Source organism: Gopherus flavomarginatus, chromosome 1 (assembly GCF_025201925.1).
Source record: "Gopherus flavomarginatus isolate rGopFla2 chromosome 1, rGopFla2.mat.asm, whole genome shotgun sequence".
Classification (NCBI taxonomy): Eukaryota; Metazoa; Chordata; order Testudines; family Testudinidae; genus Gopherus; species Gopherus flavomarginatus.
Window position 1 is genome coordinate 88,327,101 of NC_066617.1, and position 19,972 is coordinate 88,347,072.

Genomic DNA, 19,972 nt, shown 5'->3' on the forward strand with positions numbered 1-19,972 from the left:
TGACCTGACATGTATGTGATTGGTAGACTTGCAAATTCTTTTCTTCAAGGCACACTTAAGGGCTTTGGCAGCAAATGTTAGGGTGACTACTCCTTAGTAAAGCATAACTCCATTGAGCTGTATGAAAATGTTCCAGGAAAGTTTTGCAGAAAGCATGTGGATATTCTTCTTATACAAGGAAATGTCCAATTTTAAAGTAATAATTTCTTTGCCTCAGTAATGTCTTGTGGCAGTGAGTTTCGCAGGTTAATTCTGCATTGCATAGAAAAATACTTCCTTTAATAATATTTTAAAAATTGTTTTTTTATTTACTAGGGTGTCTCCTTGTTGTTTTATTATGAAAGGGTTAACAGGGGTGCCCACTTGATCTTTAAACCATGTAATGGTCTCATGTCACCTCTTATTTGTCTCTTTTCTTAACTGAATAGTCTTAATCGTTTTAATTTCTTGCTATACAGAAGTCTTTGTGTCTCTAGTAGTCTTTGCTGGCCTTCTCTGGACTTCTTGATTCCTCCTATATCCATTTTGAAATAGGGTGACCAAAATGAACAGAGTATTCAACGAGAGGGTATATCATTGGCGTACATAATGATGTTATATTTTCAGTATTATTCTCTATTCCTTTCTAAATACAGCCCAACATCTTACCTTCTCAACCCACAATTGTATTCAAGAGAGCACATATTTTCTTTCAGCTGTCTACGATGATGCTTAGGTTTTTGACAAGTTAATTTAAGAATCTATCAACACATGTAAGCGACTTTTTCTCCATTGCTGTGTCAGCATTAGTGTGCCTTTATGAGGCCACTAAGTATTAGGAGTGGACAATTATCCTTCAGGCTAGCAATATAGATTTAAGGGATGGTTGTTTTCTCTTCTTTCCTAATTACAGAATAAATTATGAATGGGATTTGGGAAGGTGATGGAAGCTGCTAGGGCTGGGAGAAAGTGCAGGGAAAGTGAGGTATGCACTAGGAACCTTCCAGGGTGGGAAAGATGCTGCTGCTCTTGGCAGGTGCTGTCTGTGAAAGGAAGGCAGGGGAACAAGTGAAGTGTCACTCCAGTTTCCTCTCCTCTCCTTCCAGTCATCCTCTAGGAGGCAGTATTAAATGGAACTGAAAGCTTTTCTCTGTACGAAACTTTAAAGTTTAAACTGATATGCAACTGGGTTAAAAAAAAAAACCTCAAAAGACACCTCTTCTTTTCCTACGAACTGCCTGAAAGTGTCCTCAAACTTACGCTGTGGTGTTCTGTGTAATTTTCAGGGCCTCTCTGCCAAATGTATCCCTGATTTTTACCTTAATTTCAAGGATCTTTTAGCATTCTGGGCCTGATCTAACAACCACTGGAGTCAGTGGGAGTCTTTCCATTGATGCTAATGAGAACTGGATCAGCCCTAACGTTAGGTTCAGCAGCTGTTTGCTATTAAAAACACACAAAAGATTCATTAAATGAGAACTCACTTGTGTTTTAACAGAGGAATGAGAGAATGTTCTAAAACACTGTTCCTAGGTGCATGGATGAGCTGGTGGCCTCAGGAAGCCACGAGCCCTTACATCAATTCTCTGCAGCTTTGAGTAAGTTACTTACCCTTTCCCTGTCTGAGATTCCACATGAGTAAAATACAGACAGCAACACTTACCTTGCTACACCTGGATTGTTGGGAGTGTTCCTTAGTTATTCTATGTAAACATTTAGAAGATGGAAAGTGCTAGGTGGTATTATCCTTGCAATTAAATTTGCCCTTTGGGAAATGTCTTTGTTGCAAAAGGAGAGAACAAAAACAGAAAAATCAAGCCGATAAATATTACCTGCATTACAATTGGATCACTAAGCTTTCCCACCTGAGGCCATCTCCATTCTCTGACTATTTCTCCATCTTTATTAGTCACCATGCCTCCTTCCTGATTAAACATCATTGCGATGACGTTACTGTAAACAACAGCCAGAAACACAAAGCCAGTTTTAATGGTTTACGTTAGTAAAATGTGAACAGTTCCAGAACTTCACTTTGATCTAAGTGTTTTTAATTAACATAATAACTTTGCACATGCAGCACTTCATTGTGCTTTTCACACGCTACACACTTGTAAGGCAGGTATATATTATCCCAGCTTTACAGATGAAGTAGTGAGCCAAAGCAATGTTAAATGGCTATTTTAATAATTAAAATGAAATATAAGAATGTATGAGAAACAGATTTTACTAATACTTGGTGAGTTTTAATACTTATTTCTAGTGCACCAGCAAGAACACTAAAATTCTTCAGATGCCAGCCCAACTTGGAAGGAAGAAGAAGAAAATAAGGAAAAGATAGCCACGTTTATCATTCCAACCAATCGATCCATGTTGTTAAGATTCCTGAGTTGCTTTTTTGGGGGCACACTTCTATGGTTTCCCATTAGTGTTTATTAGCAACAATAAACACCCAGTTACCTTTATCCTTGGCACAAACACATTAGCTGACCTGCTTCAATTGAGTATTCTGAGAAGATGTCACAAATAGCAGAATAAATGAAGTAAGATAGAACTAAAATTAACATGCCAAACAATATGGGAAATATTTTCAATTAAGGGTTTCACTTAATTGAATTTTACTAAAAATTGTTTCTTAATCATTATTGTTCAAAACAGATGTGGTCCAACAACTCTACAAAAATATTTATTCTAGTACAAAGGGCCAAATTCTGGCCCAATCAGTAAATATTTCCAAATGAGTTCAACAGCTCCCCTCCTTCCTGCCACAAAGGCACACAGATTATCTGTGGTTTGACAAATACTTAAGAAGAACATTCATCCAAAAATGCATTTAACAAATAGTATTTGACTAATTCTTTCTCTGATATTCATGAAACAGTGTAGGTTAAGTAGGCAGGGGTGTGTGTGCTTTCTTAAGAACTGTGCTAGGGAATTCCAGTAGGTGGCGGAGACTGTGGGATAACTACCACACTGCAATGCTCTGAAAATTGATGCTAGCCTCAGTACTGTGGACGCACACCGCCAACTTAATGCACTTAGTGGGGACACACACAATCGACTGTATCAAATCAATTTTAAAAAGATCGACTTCTATTAAATCGACCTAATTTCGTAGTGTAGACATACCCTCAGATAGTGATCTACGGCATGTCCCTCTGCAGCCCATGTCATGGAGGGCTTGCAGAGCAGCCTTTCTTCAAATGTTTGAAGGAACCAGGATTGGGATGAAAAACTTTTGCCCAATGTCTCCATTAGTGTGCGTGTGGATTTTCTGGTAAGTGCATGTGCCTTCTGCCCTTAGAGGATTTGGCTGGTGGTTGTTATATCACAATACAAGTCAGGGGCCAAATTTTAAATGACCTTCATTCAGCTTCAAAATTTGGCTGATGGAAGTTTTTGGTAGTCCTATATCTCTGACTTATATACACTGTCATTCCATCAGTGTGAGTAAATCAGGAGTTTAGGGGCAGAGAAACTTGTTACCCAAAATTGTAGCTGTTTAGGCTTTTTTAGGGGGGATGGAATATAATTTTAATCATTAAAAAACAGTGGCATAAAGAAAAGTATGATTCAGCCCCATATCTGTAGCTGTGAAATCGAGTTGCATCGTTCACTCTGATTCATAGTGGCTGCAAGCACTATCTTCCATAGTACCTTTTACTACAGTACCAAACTTAAAATACCATATGCTAGCAAGTGCTCTGAAATATATCTACCCACCTGTTATGAAGGCAAATACTGCCATGTCCAAAAGGAGTAAAGGTTCCAAGTATAGTCTGATTTGGAGAGGCAGTGAATATATTGGTGTACACACCACCACCTGGGAGATCAGAATAGCTTTGGCAGACTGCAGGATGCCCAGAAGGATAGCTGAAGGTGCAGTCAAGGAGTTTTACTTTTGGCTGATAATGTGAACTCTGGCCTCAGTTTGTGATTTGGGTTATATGCACGGGAGTAAGAGAGGATAAAAGTCCCAGCCTTCTTACAGATCTTGGGCTGTCTGGATCGTGGGTTCAGTAGGAGTAAGTGGGGCTGCTTGCCTTTTCATCCCTTCCCCAGAGCGAGGGAGCAGGGAGTGGTGGAGAATGGATGGAGCCTTGATTCAAAACTCCACGCTGCTGGTTGAGTCAGCAGAGGGTAGGTGGTAATTTACGGTTGGTAGAAGACAGTGTTAAACTACTACACTCCCACAAGCAATAAGGAAATGAGGGAGGACTGGTGACTCTGAGGTATGTTTCTGAGGCAAAATGCCTCTTGGGGCTTCTGCAGAGATGGCAGTGGTGGCTTTTGCACTGTCCCTTAGCAGTACCTAAAATCACAATCCAGCCCCCAAAGTATAACTGATAAAGCTCTATCCATGTTCAGAGGATTACATTTTAATTAATTACATTGTATCTCCTGGAGGATTAATGTATTTCCAATGAACAAGTCACTACTACTATGCATATGGTTTATTGTCTCAAATCACCACGTGGGAGGCCTGGAGTGGGAAGCAATAGTACACCTTGTATATGTGGAAAGCAGCCCCTCAGAGTGGATGTTCTCCATGTCTCTGAGTTGGTGGTACAAAAGAGTTCTATTGCTCACAGCACACTTCTGACTGTTTAGAAAAGCATGTGGCTGCTTCAGCTTTAAAAATGTGGACAAGGGCAATGGCAGCCCAGAATGATGGAGAAGGGAAAAGCTTTTGCTATTAAATTTCCTTTCATTTGTTGCTAATTGAACATAGGAAAGCATGTGAAGACAAGGTTTCTGATCTCCTTCCCTGTGATCATCTAAAATCAACCAACCTCCGCAGTAGTCAGAAAAAGCAGACAAAGAGTCCCAACTACAATAAAAACCTGATTATCTGAGCCCCTTTCATCCACAACTCTCATCCCAATCTTGGCTATAGCCCCTTTATCTACTCATACTTTATACACCTTTTCCCCCTTATCGGCTTACAGGGTATAACTGTTGTCATCCATCCATTTCTTTGAGTTATAGTTTTACCTACACCCCATGCACACAGTACAGAACAAGGGGCAAGATTTTAAAACATTTCCCAGATGGTTTAGGTGGATTGGCTGGTAACTGTGAAGAACAATGTTTTCTCCTCAGTCCAGAGCAACAGACAAGGTTAATGCCATTAGGCTCCGTACTCAGAAACTTTCCTTCCCCCTTTTTTGACTTCTCAAAATTTGGAACACTATCCCTTGATTCCAGCCATGGGTCCACTCACACATCTGCTTCCTCCCCGTTCTCCCCTGCAGAGCCTGGATCCAATGACTATTCTGCCCTCATCCCTTGCATTGATTAGCAGCTCAAATAGCATGCAGTCAGGTTCAAAACTTAGTGGCATTTATCCAACACTCAGCCCTCCTCCCTGCCTGCCCCCCCCCCAGCAGCACTAGCAAGACATAGAACCCCCTGGGTAAAAAAGGACCTTTCCTTGACTCGTCACCATGCAAGCCCTCATGCATGCAGTGGCCTTAAGGCCTCTTCTTCACACGTATCAAGAAGTGGGAGGGATGGGCAGGAAAAGACTCACTTTGGAGCTCCAACCTGTTTCTCCTCCCTCATCTTATCCCCACTCATTGACCAGTCAGTTGAATATTAGCATCTGTGAATGAAAGGGATTCCTCCAGCCTGTTCCACTCCAAGCTAGGAAATGGAGGTAGGCTCCTCTGTTCCTCCATCTCTCTCACTGTTCCAGAGGCTTTTGGCTGTCTGGTGAATGTCCAGATCTGATGGCCTGGGGAAATTGGAAGGGAAGTCTTTGAGTTTTGGTCTGATGCTACACAGCACCAGGCAGGCTGCGTTCTAATCATTAACAACTGAATCTTCCCTCCCTTTCATCATGACGTAAATGTAATCAGAGGTCCAGGACCTTCCTCTCACCCCTACCCTGTGATAGCTCAGGCAATTGAATCCATGTACTCAGAGGAGGAGTGAGTGAAGTGTTAGGAGAAAGGGCCCAGAGTCCAAAAGCAGCTCACCACATTGGTAATAGTGCTCATGTTTTTGGTGGGCAGAGGGAATGGGAGGGCCCAGGACCAGCCCATCAGGCAGATGTCTACTTGCTCCATCCGGATGTGACTCTGTTATTTTGCATATCACTGTTACCATTTCAGTGCAGGCCAAGAAGTAGATAAACAAAATGATGATGTCTTGCTCTTTTAAATTTACCTATGATTTAACGCTTCAACTAAACAACTTCTGAATCCTTGTGTTTTGCCTCTTGAACCCCTTCCCAATCCCTCTGACCATTGCTATAATTCACTTGTACTGTATAAACGTAAAGGATATTAAATCAAAGATGAGCCATCAATCAGCCCATAATGCAGTTTTCGTAATGCTGGGTCTGCCTGCTTGATTGTTGGTATTTGGGGTTTTCCATTCAGCAGCTCAAATAAGGTCTTGCAGGTCTGCCCCTTAAATTTCTTGGGAATATTTTCTCTCACAGTATCACCATAATGCCGGAGAATGACTGGTCGGTCAAATCCTGCTTCTTTCAGCTTAGATATCTGATCGTTTCTGTTTAGACCGGGAAGAAAAAAAGACAGACCTATAATAATGATAATTTCTCAGTGGGTTAAATCCCACCAGCCTTACCCAGCCAAAACTTTCACTAATTTAAAAATGTTTGTCCAGAGTAACAGCTATAGGATTTGCTTCAATATTTCCCCAATACTAACTTAATTGGACATCAAATCATTTAGTCAGGTTTGACAATCTCAGCCTTAGATACTCAGTCATCAACTGCTGCCATTGCTAAAGGGCTGTCAGTATCTCCCCATTGTGTCTTGGTAATACCAGCATCTCAGTGATGTGTTTGTACTACTATAAGTAGTGGTACCTACAGTGTACCACTGAGCATGACATCATGTGAATAGTTTCCAGAAGGAAGAGTTTCTGATTTAGAAGACTTGGCTATTGTGTCTTTACCTAGACAATGGCAAAGTTGCAAAGCTTATTTTCACCTATGGTATCATAAAAGTGTGCCCTATTTTTTCCTTGTCCCCACATATGTCCCCCTTCCAATGCAGAAGAATTTGTCAACTCCACCAGTTGTAGGCCGGGTCAAGATAAAATGCCAGCTTCCCAGCTCCCCCTTCAACACAGGGTGCTAGATTTCTTTACAGTTAATATAAGTAATACTTTGCATTTTTAAGTAGTTTACCATCTGAGGAGCTCAAGGATGAATTAAGTCTCACAAGCTAATTATTAAACCCATTTCACATATGGAAAAGACAGAGAGAGCTCAGATTACTTGCACAAGATCACATACAGGCCTGTGGCAGAGAGGGAATTAGAAAGAAGCCAGGGAGCAGATCCTCATCTGGGATAAATTGTTATAAATCCATTGATCTCAGGGGAGCTATGACAATTTACCCCTGCTAAGGATCGGTTCCCAGATCTCCAGACTCCCCGTTCTTGCCTGTTAGCCACTAAACCAGTGTTGAGTTTCCATATGCCTCTCATTCTAGCTTTCACTCTACTTGCTCACTTTAATCTTGTGACTGAGAACAATAAAAAATGGTCCTCTTTGTTTTTGACAAGATTTCTGTATATTTCAATATTCTAATTGATCACAAGGGCAGAGCAGATAATCACAGCCTACAGCGGGTTAAACTAAACCAAAATGAGTAGAGATAAATTTTAGTTCTACTAGTCTTCAGCCAACATTATTTTAAATCAGAGTTGACATTATTTTAATAATCTTTGTGTTTGTATATATTATACTTTGAGAAGATCTCAAAAAGAGCATGTTATCTCAAAAGCTTTTTGCAAATAAAGTTGTTAGGAAGGAAAGGCACTACAAAAGAGATACTGAAACATTAGCTCGTAGACGTTGAAGGTGTATTCTTGTCTGAGCCAAGTTTTCTTACATTTTCAGTCGTTACAGAATATCAGGGTTGGAAGGGACTGCAGGAGGTCAACTAGTCCAACCCCTAACTCAAAGCAGGACCAATCCCCAGACAGATTTTTGCCCCGATCCCTAAATGGCCCCCTCAAGGATTGAATTCACAACCTTGGGTTTAGCAGGCCAATTCTCAAATTGCTAAGCTATCTCTTCCCCCACACCCATATATAGAGATATACTTATCTCATACAGTCGGAAGGGACCCCAAAAGGTCACTGAGTCCAGCCACCTGCCTTCACTAGCAGGGCCAAGTACTGATTTTGCCCCAGATCCCTAAGTGGCCCCTCAAGGACTGACCTCACAACTTTGGGTATAGCAGGCCAATGCTCAAACCACCGAGCTATCCCTCTCCCTGGAACAAAACAGGGCTTAGTATTACTTTTTGCTGACCAGGCTAAGTATAAACATTCAATAACATTACATCAAGTGCTATAGCACTTGGCCCAGAAATCTGGTGGTAGCACAATGCATTGCAACGTGGAGATCAGGATTTCAGTTCCAAGTTAATGGGCCAGCAGGGTCTGCAAACCCTGCAGAGGAACCACATTCAGCTCCTATGGAAGGGAATGCTTTGCCCTGCTCTAAGGGGAGACCTTCCTGTTTGATGAAGAAGCAGCATACATAGTTGCTCTTCGCAGCAAGATGGACAGGTCAGCTGGCCCCATTTCACTGGTGGGGGCACTCAGAGGGTAGACCCTCCACCAGCTGCACATAAACAAGTATAGCTGCACATATCACTTAAATTATCAATATAGAGGAGACCTATAAGATTAACATTAAATATGAAAACTCATTTTTTGCAGTTTTGCAAACGTGTAAAATACAGTTATTGGAAAATGGTCTACAGCTATTGCTCTAGAGGCCTGAGTGCAGCACTACAAGCAAATTCTAATCTTTTTTTTTCACACCAATTCGCCAAGGGGCCTTGGGTCAGTCATTTGAATTTTGCCTCAGTTTCCCCATCCATAAAACAATGACAACAAACCTTTTAATGACAACACAAGGATTAATTAGTGTTTGTAAAACACTTAAATTTAAAATCCTTAGCATTTATTATAATGATTATATACACTAGTTGCTAAAACCAGATAACCATAGTCTTCATAATCATTTTTATCCAAGATATACCAGCCTTCTTACATCTAAAGATGTATATTATATGACACTCATCAATATGCTGAATTGTCAGTGGGATATTAAAATATATAATAACTGAGATTTAGAAACTGTGCTGTAGTTACAGAGTTACACACACAAACCTTAATTAACTGCTTTTATAAACAGTTAGTATTTATATTTAGTAATTATCTTAACTCTTCATTAAATCTGGCCTGGCTTATCAAACTAGTATCTACTATTTAAAACCCTTAGACTCTAATTTTCCACCATGCCCAAATGTGGCAGCTTCAGGGAGCTAGTTGCAGCGCACTGACTCAGGGCCAGCCAATCGTGGCGTAAATTGGAGCAGAAGGGCCCAGCAGAGCTCAGATACCTCCTGTCCCCAGACCGCCCTGAAACCTCCCAGCTTCCCTCTTATGATGGCAAAGGGAGGTGGCTGACGTAGCAGAAGGCTACAAGTTCTATGCCTGCAAAGATTCCCTCTGCACAGTGACAATACTCTGCTGGAATCTCCTGGGGTTTAAGGACACTTTGTGCTGTGTAAAACACAAAAGTGTCAAGTGTAAGCAACGCAAAGACGCCTAAGTGAATCAGGGAATCCAGGCCTTTGGGTCTGATTCTGCAGTCCTCCTGAGGCCCTGAGTAAGGACAGCAGGCTTGAGTTTATGGCATGCTGTGGAAACCCAGAGTGGTATTTTTAGGTCAAGATTGTAAAATGTATCTAAACAAGCTGTTGTGACTGCTGCTGGAGATTAGTGATAATCTGAAAAGATGAATCCTGACCTGTCATTACCCCCAAGAAATGCCTCTGCTGAGGTAGTAGTTGTTAGAAGATGAAAATTCAAATAAAAGTGGATTGCTTCTTTATAGGAATAGTGAAGTTTCAATTGATTTCTCAGAATTTTCAGAGAAATAATGCTCTCAGTTCAGATTGTTTGAAACATCTCCCACCATTTCAATTTCTAATACCATTGCTATATACTGTATATATTAATCCCCAATATGAATAAAGGGACATAGAACCCCCTGCTTAATACATTTGTATCTGAGCTTGTCGTAGTTTCTCCACCGCCCAGGCAAAAGGCACTTTCCATTCAAGATCTTCAGACTTAGAGTCAGAATGCAGGAAACGCCAACCTTAAGAAACAACACAAGAGCTCAGAATTAGATATAGCAAAGGACAGAGTGGCATTTAGGGTGTCAGTCTCATCCTAAGGCATTCAGCAATAACAATATACGGCTCACTGACATGATTTTAAAAAATTATTAAGTCGCAGGAGTTGTTTATGTTCTTAACCAGTGTATTTGCTTTGCAGAGTACAATGTTAGTAGGCAGGAAAGTGCCTTCCAAACTCCTTCAGTTGAAAAACAAAGAACAAAGACATCTATGGAGACGAGAGCCTCAAATGACTGGATAAGTCTGATAAGCTTCAGTTCAGCAGTTTATCTGAACACCAAACCCTCTGAAGTTTATCAGTCACTTTTCATTTTCCCGACAGCCTGAGCGGCCTGGCATTGCTGCTCAGAAGGGCTGGAGGCAGCACCCAGTTGAGTCCTTAAACAATACCCCAAGATTTAGCTAGAACAGGGGTAGGCAACCTATGGCAAGTGTGCCGAAGGCGACAGGTGAGCTGATTTTCAGTGGCACTCACACTGCGCAGGTCCTGGCCACCAGTCCGGGGGGCTCTGCATTTTAATTTTAAATGAAGCTTCTTAAACATTTTAAAAACCTTATTTACTTTACATACAACAAGAATTCAATTATATATTATAGACTTACAGAAAGAGATCTTCTAAAAACATTAAAATGTATTATTGGCATGCAGAACCTTAAATTAGAGTGAATAAATGAAGACTCGGCACACCACTTCTGAAAGGTTGCTGACCCCTGAGCTAGAAGTCGTCACTGGAGAATCAAGCCACATCTACACCATTGAATCAGTAGGGGTGCAGTGCTATGAACAGCATTAGGGCAGTCTCTATACTACCTTTCATTTTGGATACATTTCTATCTGGTGTCCACCATTGCAGCTGCACTGTCCTCTGTGTCACTATTACACAGTTCCCAGCTCAGCTCCCTGCAGTTTGTGGGTGTAGTTTCAAAGGGCTTTATTAGAGCTCAAGGGAGAGAGAAGAGGTAAAACGCCCACAACTCCCTAAGAAGCTCAGCCATTTCCACAGCATTTTCTCAGGCCCTGGATGAATGGTCAGAGTTTGATCTGTGTTCAGTCAGACAATTTTCTGATGCTCCTAGTAAAGTAACAGCCAAGTGCCCCAGAAGGCCCAGCAGAGATGATGGAAGGTGTATGTAGCTACAGCCAGCCAGAGAATGAGCCCAGCAACAGATGGAATTCATCTGCAAAGTTCAGCTTCCCTGATTCTGTGCACCACTTCACAGTGAAGTTAGCCAGGTGACAGGCTGCTTTTGGGTCAGAACTACAGGCACTGGATGGTGAGATCAAGTGGTTTGGGGCGGTCTAGCAACAATGGCTGTAGAACTTAAACTTGCAGCAACAGACTTGCTGAATGGAAGTTCCTTTCCCCAAAGAAAAGGGTGGAGATTGCCCTGAGGAAGCTGGTTACCCCAGAGAGTTACTGATTGGTTGGGCATTAGTATGGGGTTGGGAAATCCACAGTAGGTACTGTTGTGGTGGAGGTTTGCAGAACAATATGCTGAAGGGGTGTGTGATCAAGATGGCAAATGATCCAGAGATCAATGAGAATTTTGGATAAGTGGGCTGCTTACCTATGCAGGAGCTATGGATAGAAACTTCGTGCCCTTTCTGTGCATCCAGCAATTCATTAAGCCCAAGAGCATATTAACAGAAACGGATGCCACTCGGTGTTGCTGAATCATCATGATTATTTCTTTATGTTCACCACGCATGATGCCAGAATATTCAGTGACTCTGGGCTTTTCAGAAAAGAATAGTGAGGCCCATTCTTCCCACCCCACAACATAGAGGCTGAGTGTGCTGCCTCTGAAGCCTGTTTGTTCAGCCTTGTCCAGTCCAAAATATAAGGATCACAAGCAGAGAGTCATTGTCAAGAGGCCACCAGATGAACTCCATGGCAGGTGAAGGGAGGAAAGTGGGTAAAATGACACTTTTTCACAGAGCAACATTTTTAAAGAAGTCTAATGAGTAACACAAAGTAAAACAGGGCTTCACTTCAGATTATGTTACTGAGCCATACAATACACTGTGATTTACATTAAAGTCAGTGCATTATGGATCCCCTTAATGGCAAAAGTTATGGAGCACGTAAAGGACCAGAAAGGTTTTAGCAGAAAGAGGGTTAAAAACCCATCCCAAAACAGTGAACTGTCCTGCTTTCTGCCAACAGAGATAAGTGAATCTGCAAGTGCTTCTCAAGGCTGATGAGCCTCATTGGCAGTGGGCAACTCCTTGTGGATGGGTTGAGTATCTAAATCTGTAGGCATGGAGCTAGGGCAGAGTGTGATATGGGTGGCTTGTTGGCTCTTGATTTGTATGGGAATGGAAGTGAGGCTTTAATCTGAGGCAGCGTCAATGGCTGTGCCAAGCCTTCTGTTTAATGTTTTGTAGGAAAGCAGAAATTTTCTAATCTTCTGTAATAAACCTCACCCACACAGGTGCTTTAAATCAACTCAAACATGCAGAATCCCTTGCCTGTTTCACAGCTGTTCTGACTAGCTTGTCACAAACACTTAACACCAAAGATACAGAAGGTGTACAGTTTCCTCTAAAAATATCTACTGACTTTGGGATTTTAGCCTTGTGTATGCAGAGCACCTTACCTCTTTCCTCGGACAGTTTTGATGACAGTGAGAAACTGATTGTGATAGGTAAGTGGGTATCATGTTGCGTAACAGGAGCTAAAGAAGAGGAAAAAGGGAACAGAGTGCTTGTAAACATGCTTTGTAAACACACCTGGGGCAAGCCAATTTCTTAAAAAAGATTTTTTCTTTTAAGCAGAAAGACTGCAATTGCATACAAAGAGCTAAACAAGACTTGTCCAAGACCAATGGATCGGCACTAATTATTGTGATACTGATGAACTTTCTTGGCCCAATATTTCATTGTTGTTTCACTCACCTTGAAATGGGAAACTGTAAGCGCTTTGATAAATGGTTTGAAACATTGCCTAGTTTCGCTGTAGCTGTTACACTAAGTGTTTGTACCTCTAACTTTAGCTGCAAGGCTATTTCACAATGTTCTTCTCAATACTTCTCAGTGAGTCACCACACATCCCTGCACAGCCAACAGGCACTCTAGCCTAACAGGAAGAACTTTCCTTTTTCTAGCTGCTCCAGTGTGGCCACCTTCTCTAACCTAAATATTAGAGCGAAACACAGTTGCACATTCTACTTGCCTTTGTTTCCTAGAGGCTTATTTGGTGCCATTTCAGGATTCCTTTTTTCCTTTGCACAATCTGCAGGTAAAACACTCTTCTTGCGTCGACCTTTTGCACATTGAGTCATTTCATGATCCATATATTCAGACCCCGATGCCAGGTTCTCACACTCTTCTGATGCTTGGCTTTTCCCTGATCTTATGCTTTTGTATCTTAGGGACTGCTGACGCCTTTTACTGTAATCAGCACCTTCAGTGAGCTCCTTCCAGCTGTAGTTCAGGAGATTTACAATTCCCTGAGGGAAAATAATGTCATAGCTAGCACAGAGCTGCAATATTTCTCCAAGTTCATGTAAGATGGTGGGAGCCATGTATTTATATTCATCCAACAGGCTCGGCTGTATTTCTTCATCTGCTGGAAGGACTGAAGGCATTTGAGATAGCTTTGAGCTGGGAACTTCACTGCTAGTTTTGAATAGGGAAGCGCCAGATATCTGAGGCAGAAATGGATATTTCTCTCTTCTTGCTGTTTCATCTTTTAAGAAACTGTCTTCATTTCCTTCCACATGTTCTGCTGTACATCCAGGATTCCTGAATTTGACCAGGCTGGGGAAAAGATATTATACCTTTTAAGTAATAATTATTTTTGTTAAATAATATAACCAGGGAGTATACACAGTAGAAAGATGTCCACCTTGCAGTCAACATTCCTGCCTACAGTCTCAGCAGACAGGCCAATGATTGAATGGATATGGATCCTGTGCTACTTTCTCACTCCCAGAAGTGGTGCTTCTAGGTCAAGCTGAAACATTGACAAGGTTGTATGGTGAAACTTAACAGAACTATAGCAGCAGCTGGAAGACTTAAGTATGCTTTGGATCACTTAAAATAAATTCACTTACAATAACTATGCCTGCCCCTATTAATAATGACACAACTTTATTTTGTCACACACATTGTTTTCATAAACAATTTCCTCTCTCATAAATAAAATTAATATCAAATAAGTTAAAGGTTCTGCCTTTTACAGGTGACTTCCATTAAACTAGGCTCTGGATTTCGAAGCAGGGCTTTGCAGGTTGTTAGGTTTTATATACACACTTTTTTGTTTATTTTTTTTCACTTTAGAAACATGTGAAATAACAATACTGATCTTCCCTGGTTGTGGGAGGTATTGGAGCATACTTATTTGAGCTCTCACTCCTTAGTTGAAGGGGTAAAGGTATTCAATCTTTAAAAAAATAATACCTATTCAAAATAGGTATTAACAAAGAAGGTTCTAAATCCCAGTCCTGCAAATACTTATGAAGGTGCTTAATTTTAAGCACAATTAGTTTCAATGGGAATGTCTCACATACTTAAAACTAATCTGGGTAAAATGTTGAGAAATACCAAAGTGATTTTGGAACCTGAATCCCGTTTTCAAAAATGACTTAGGTGCTGAAGAGCTTCAGCCCCACTGAAAGCAAATAGGCTCCTCAGTCTCTTTGGTGTTTCTGAAAAATGTATCCTCTGACTAAAAATCTCTTTCCCTCTCTGTTGCTCAACTTTGACTCCTGTGATGTCATTATTTCACTAGTTCTCCATTCACCATAGAGTCTTCCAGGACCAACAAAACCTGAATTTCCAATGCAAAAACCAGTAAGTCCTCTCCCATCCCCATCTTTTTAAAATGACCATCCCTGTCCATCCTTTTGTAACTTTATATTTAATAAAGAAGTAATAGGTTTTTTTAAAAGGCACACGACCATTTTATTTCTTTCCAATTCACCTTTAACTCTTACAGTCTTAGTGCTTGTAGCCAATAATGCCATATGGAATGCCACTACTCAGCTCTGTAGCAAGGTAGCAGAAATTCATGGAAGCATCATTCAACAAGGATTTCATAAATCATTTACAAGGTATAAAGTGGACTTGTAAAGTCGCACTAAACTAATAAGGATTTCATTAGCATGCCAATGCTGGAGATTTCTCATTAATTTGTGCCAACTAATAGGGTTCTCCAGGCAGGTGTGTCCATCTGTCTGCAGGAAAAATATCAGTTTTAAAAATGAAAACGAATATTTATGTGAAGCACATTGCCTAAAGAATCCACTAGCAAAAACTAATTCACATCTTTCAAAATATTCACCCCTCTCCCCTGAGGTCATGAGTAGTCAGAGCGGAAATCTGACCCCTGGCAGAGAATCACTGCTCTGAACTATCCATCAGTCCACGCTGCTTCTCAATGTCATTGTAAGCTCCACAGAACAGGAATATTTTCATCATTATTATTATCTGCTATTGTGTATTATGGTAGTGCCTGAAGATCCCAACCAAGACTGTGGCCGCTTTCTGCTAGCTACTGTGCAAACCTCTAGTAAGAAACAGTCTCTTCCCAGAAGAGCTTGCAATCATCATACAGTGTGTTTCTCTGGGGATACTTAGGAGAACGCGTTTGCTACATTTGCAGAGCTGAATTGTAACCATTAAAGATTTTAGGTGCAAACTCATTTTCTTTTTACTTTAAATAAATTTTAGGTTATCATTGGCCATTCCTGCCAGTTTTATTAGATTTTTTTTTAAGTTATAAACAATTCATCATATTGAAACAAACTCAAAGGGAGATTTTTCAAAGGCACAAATGGGAGTTCAAAGAAGTTGGGTGTTTTCAACCCATTTCTCCCTTTGAACATTTTCTTCTCAACTACTTATTGGTGGAAACTGAATCACATGTATTGCCACTGGCATCATACGAACTCCCTTACCTGGGAATAAAGCCCGTGGGCTGAGAATTTGTGGTGAGTGAATTGAAATCAGTGGGTGGTTCTTCTGGTATTTTCTTGCCCCGCTCTTTTGTTCTAGATTTCAGCTAAAACAAAATATATATTTTGGATTAAACATGTAAATGCTGGGGGGAAAAGAAACAATAATGTGCTAAAGATTAAAGAAAATACCTGGTCAAAGAAATATATGGGTCCTGGCTCCAGGGTTACAGGCAGTTGCATTTTCTCCCTTTGTTCCTAAAAGGATGGAAACATGGTTATGCCAACAGAATGAGGGAATGAGAAGTGTTAGTATTTTCTGCAATATAATTAAAGTAACATTATTGTTTTCATTGCGAGACCCCAAAAATCCTCTCCAGTTAACATAGAAACCACCGCCATAGGAACAGCAACAAAACATTGCACAATTAATTTTTAAAATCTTTTAGCTGTGTTTAAAATTATATGAAATTCAAAAAAATTCAGTTTATCAATTTTTGATAAACTGAATTTGTGTTTGTACTGCTCCAGACTAGCTTCAGCGACTTCTTGAGGCATATTATCTGTAATGACTTTTCTTTTGTTTATTATGTGGATAAAAATGTAAAAATGGCAGAAGGTCTCATTTTGAGACGTGACTATCAACTTGTGCATACACAAACTTTACCAGATAGAGCTTTTATTATGCCTTTTTCACAGATATATAACAAGCATCTTAAATATATATTCAAGAAATATTGTTTCAAGTCTAAGGCCTTGATCCTGGAAGGAGCTCCATACAGATGGACGCCTGCAGCCATACAAAGTCAATGGGTCTCCTCTTGGAGGCAGGAGTCTGACTGCATGGAGCACCTTATTGGAGCAGGGCCTAAAACATGTTTGTGTAGAGATGCAGAAATACTGAAATAGCTATTTATCAGGTAAACAATCTGGGAATTTTAAAAGTGTAAATCTATACAAGAGACTGGAAATTATTTTTTCAGTTATGTAACATTAATCTTATCACCATTTAAAAACAATTGTTCGTAAATGAAATGCAAGGGAGGGTGCATCTGCAAAAAAGTCGACCAGTTGAATACACAAAGATCTGCATTTGAATACACACATAGACAGATGTTCCCCAGTTTGTGTGTAAAAATGACAGTCTGTGCACTCCAGTGTATGGGTTTTGCAGCAAGATAGGGGAACATGAGTTTTCACAGACACACTCATTGCGCTCTTTGAAAATCTGGCCTCAAAATGATATCAAGATTGTAACAAAACTGACACAAGACAGGAAAGTCAGAATTCAGGTTGATAGGCTGCATGTAAATTGTGGCTTGGTGAAAAAGGTATGTGCCAATGGTTAGGATTTAGAAAAACAAGCTGCCAGGATTAAGTCTGAGTTTCTTGGCTTCTGTCAATTGTGTCACTTTTAATTTTGATTGCATATACTTTTTTCTGTTTTAAATACAAGTTTTGAAAAGGAACTTTTTCAGAATAAAAAGAGCCATTTATTTGCTCATGCTACAAACTCAAATATTTTAAACAATATTTATAATTCTCATAATTAATATTATTGATTATCTTAGTTCAGGATAATCTAGTAGCAAAGTGTAGGATCCAGCTCCCTTCTCTATGTTCAGAAATGGGGTGAGGAGAAAATCTCTCTCTCCCTCTCTCAGAGTGAGTACAGTACATAAAAGACACTTTCTCTGGTATAGTAAGCTTCTTTCTTTGTCAGACATCTACTTTTACTTTGTCAGACATCTCCAGTCTTCAGAGCTGATGCTGAAGTCTTTACTCGTGTGAATAATTTCACTAGTTTCAGTGGGTTTTACACGTGAGTAAGGGCTGCAAGTTTGGGCCCTAAGCTTGGACGAGAAGTATTAAAATGTCATAAACACGCAACTGAATGAATGAAATCAGCAACAGGAGTACATTTGATAAATACATTCATACTGCACTTCAGAGTTGGATATAGACTGTTCATTTCCTATTCCCCCTTCATTTCCCTTGTACAATACATACATAAAGGACATCTCCCTTTCTTGGCATAAATATAAGACTTGAATGAAGAAAAAAGCATAACATACCGTGAAAGAAGCCTTTCCTTGAAGAACAGAACTTCTTTCACTAGTAAAATGATGCAAATGCAAACTGCCTCCTTAGAAAGAGAGAAAAGGAGGTGTGTCAATGTGCTGTCTTTCTACACAGAGTTTAAAGTCCTGTTGCTTAGTAACCACATACTCTGGACTGTACTCAACTATAATCCCTTTTCTTAACTTCTCCAGCCCATGTATGCTTGTGTCTGGAGAGTTAGCTTTAAGTCCCTTCCTCCACCGCAAAAAATTGTTTTCATGCATTTCTTTCTCAAGACTCCACACTGGCTCTACCATCCAAACAACATAATTTTATTTGGCTGCTGTCAAATAGCATGTCATGTTTCAAAACACAGAATTACCTAACATAACACAGTTTAAACACGAACAACAGGAGACAGACATTAATGGAGAAAGGGCCCAAACCTGTGAGTTGGTGAGTGAATCCCTCAAGATGTGGATAGCACTAAGCTCTTCTTAAACCTTGGTGATCAGTCCCAAAGCAGCAGGACAAGCTCTCCAGCACACAGTTATGGATACATATTTATGATTCATTATCACTTTATTAAGTCATTTCTGTTTCTTTATATCACTTTATTAATTCTTCTATTTTTAAAATGTGGTTCCCCATTTACAATCTTCTATTATTCGTGCCATCCTGACATTTATTGCCGCTAATGAGTTACTCATGCCAGTTTTAACTCATTACAGTATTTCATTTCCTTTGTTATTTTTTATTCATTTCTTGTCACCTTTGTAAACTGCTACTGCCACTGATTCTTTCTCTGTCACCCATGTGCTGCTTTGCTCTTCTCACCTTCTCTCTGGCTTGTGTTCTCATCCTCTGGATTTTCAGCTCTGCATTGTTATTACTCTCACTTTTTCTTCTCTCCACCACTGCTCAGTATCATCTCCTCCTCTCTAGGCCCCTCCTGACCTATTGGGCTTTCATAAACTTGTAAATCTCCATTATCTCTAACCCCTGCTACGTAATTGTGCAAACAAATGGGCTGGAAAATTTCCTAATCTTACAAACAATTAAGGAGCAGGATAGGGAGCGCCACCCAACGCATCTGTCTCAGTCCACCATGGCTGCCTCCCTCTGTTCCCCAGAAGGGACAATGGCTACACGTGAAGCTGGAAGACAAAAAATGTACTGGAAAATGGGAACACTGTTATGGACCCACAGGACTGTAACAGGCACAATGCAGATGATGTGCACAAATAAAAACAATACATAAAAATGAAGGCTTGTCCAGGATTAAAAAACAAAAAACACCCAGCTCTGTGCAACCTCCATCCTATCTAATTAGAAAACCACACAGCAAAGAAATAGATTAAAGCTGTTCGAGGCAGCAGTAACATATATATCTATTGCTGTGCAATCTATTATTAATAAAATGAAAGGCTGATCCTTTGTGGCCTATCCTAATTAGCTACATACAGTACCACAGAGATCCTGATCAGGGAGCATGAATAACGGAATAGGAGAAATGGGAATAGTGTTAAAAAATTAGCAGCCTTGTCTACACACAAAAGTTGTACTGTTTTAACTATACTGGTACAACTCTCAATGGATACAGTTATACCAGTATAAATATGCTTATATCAGTATACTTTATTCCCATACAGGTAGGGCCATAAATGATACTGTCATAAGGCAGCTTTTTACTGGTATAACTGTGTCCATACTAGGGGTTGTACTGGTATAGTTATATTATTGTAAAAAATATCAGACCCTTAACTGACATAGTTATACCAATACAAAAACTGTGGGTAGACCAGGCCTAGTGATATTAGGAATAAAAT

The 19,972-nt window shown here is 40.2% G+C and overlaps 1 protein-coding gene across 1 annotated transcript; it reads right to left on the minus strand.

Annotated features, from left to right (window-relative positions):
• Window positions 1-6,265: 6,265 nt before the first annotated feature.
• On the minus strand, window positions 6,266-18,254 carry LOC127041959 (uncharacterized). The gene is made up of 7 exons (XM_050935694.1): window positions 18,158-18,254; window positions 16,275-16,340; window positions 16,086-16,189; window positions 13,358-13,944; window positions 12,783-12,860; window positions 10,042-10,141; window positions 6,266-6,495 (listed from the first exon to the last, which is right to left on the minus strand). Exons 2-7 carry the CDS (start codon window positions 16,323-16,325, stop codon window positions 6,267-6,269), a joined length of 1,149 nt encoding a protein of 382 aa, XP_050791651.1. The 5' UTR covers window positions 16,326-16,340; window positions 18,158-18,254; the 3' UTR covers window position 6,266.
• Between the last annotated feature and the right edge of the window lie 1,718 nt (window positions 18,255-19,972).

Coding starts and splice junctions, on each gene's coding strand:
- LOC127041959 (XM_050935694.1), bottom strand. CDS start 16,325: ATGCAACTGCCTGTAACCCTGGAGCCAGGACCCATATATTTCTTTGAC. Junction 13,945..16,085: donor CCCACGGGCTTTATTCCCAG/GTAAGGGAGTTC, acceptor TCTTTTCCCCAG/CCTGGTCAAATTCAGGAATC. Junction 12,861..13,357: donor TAAGCCTCTAGGAAACAAAG/GCAAGTAGAATG, acceptor CCTCTTCTTTAG/CTCCTGTTACGCAACATGAT.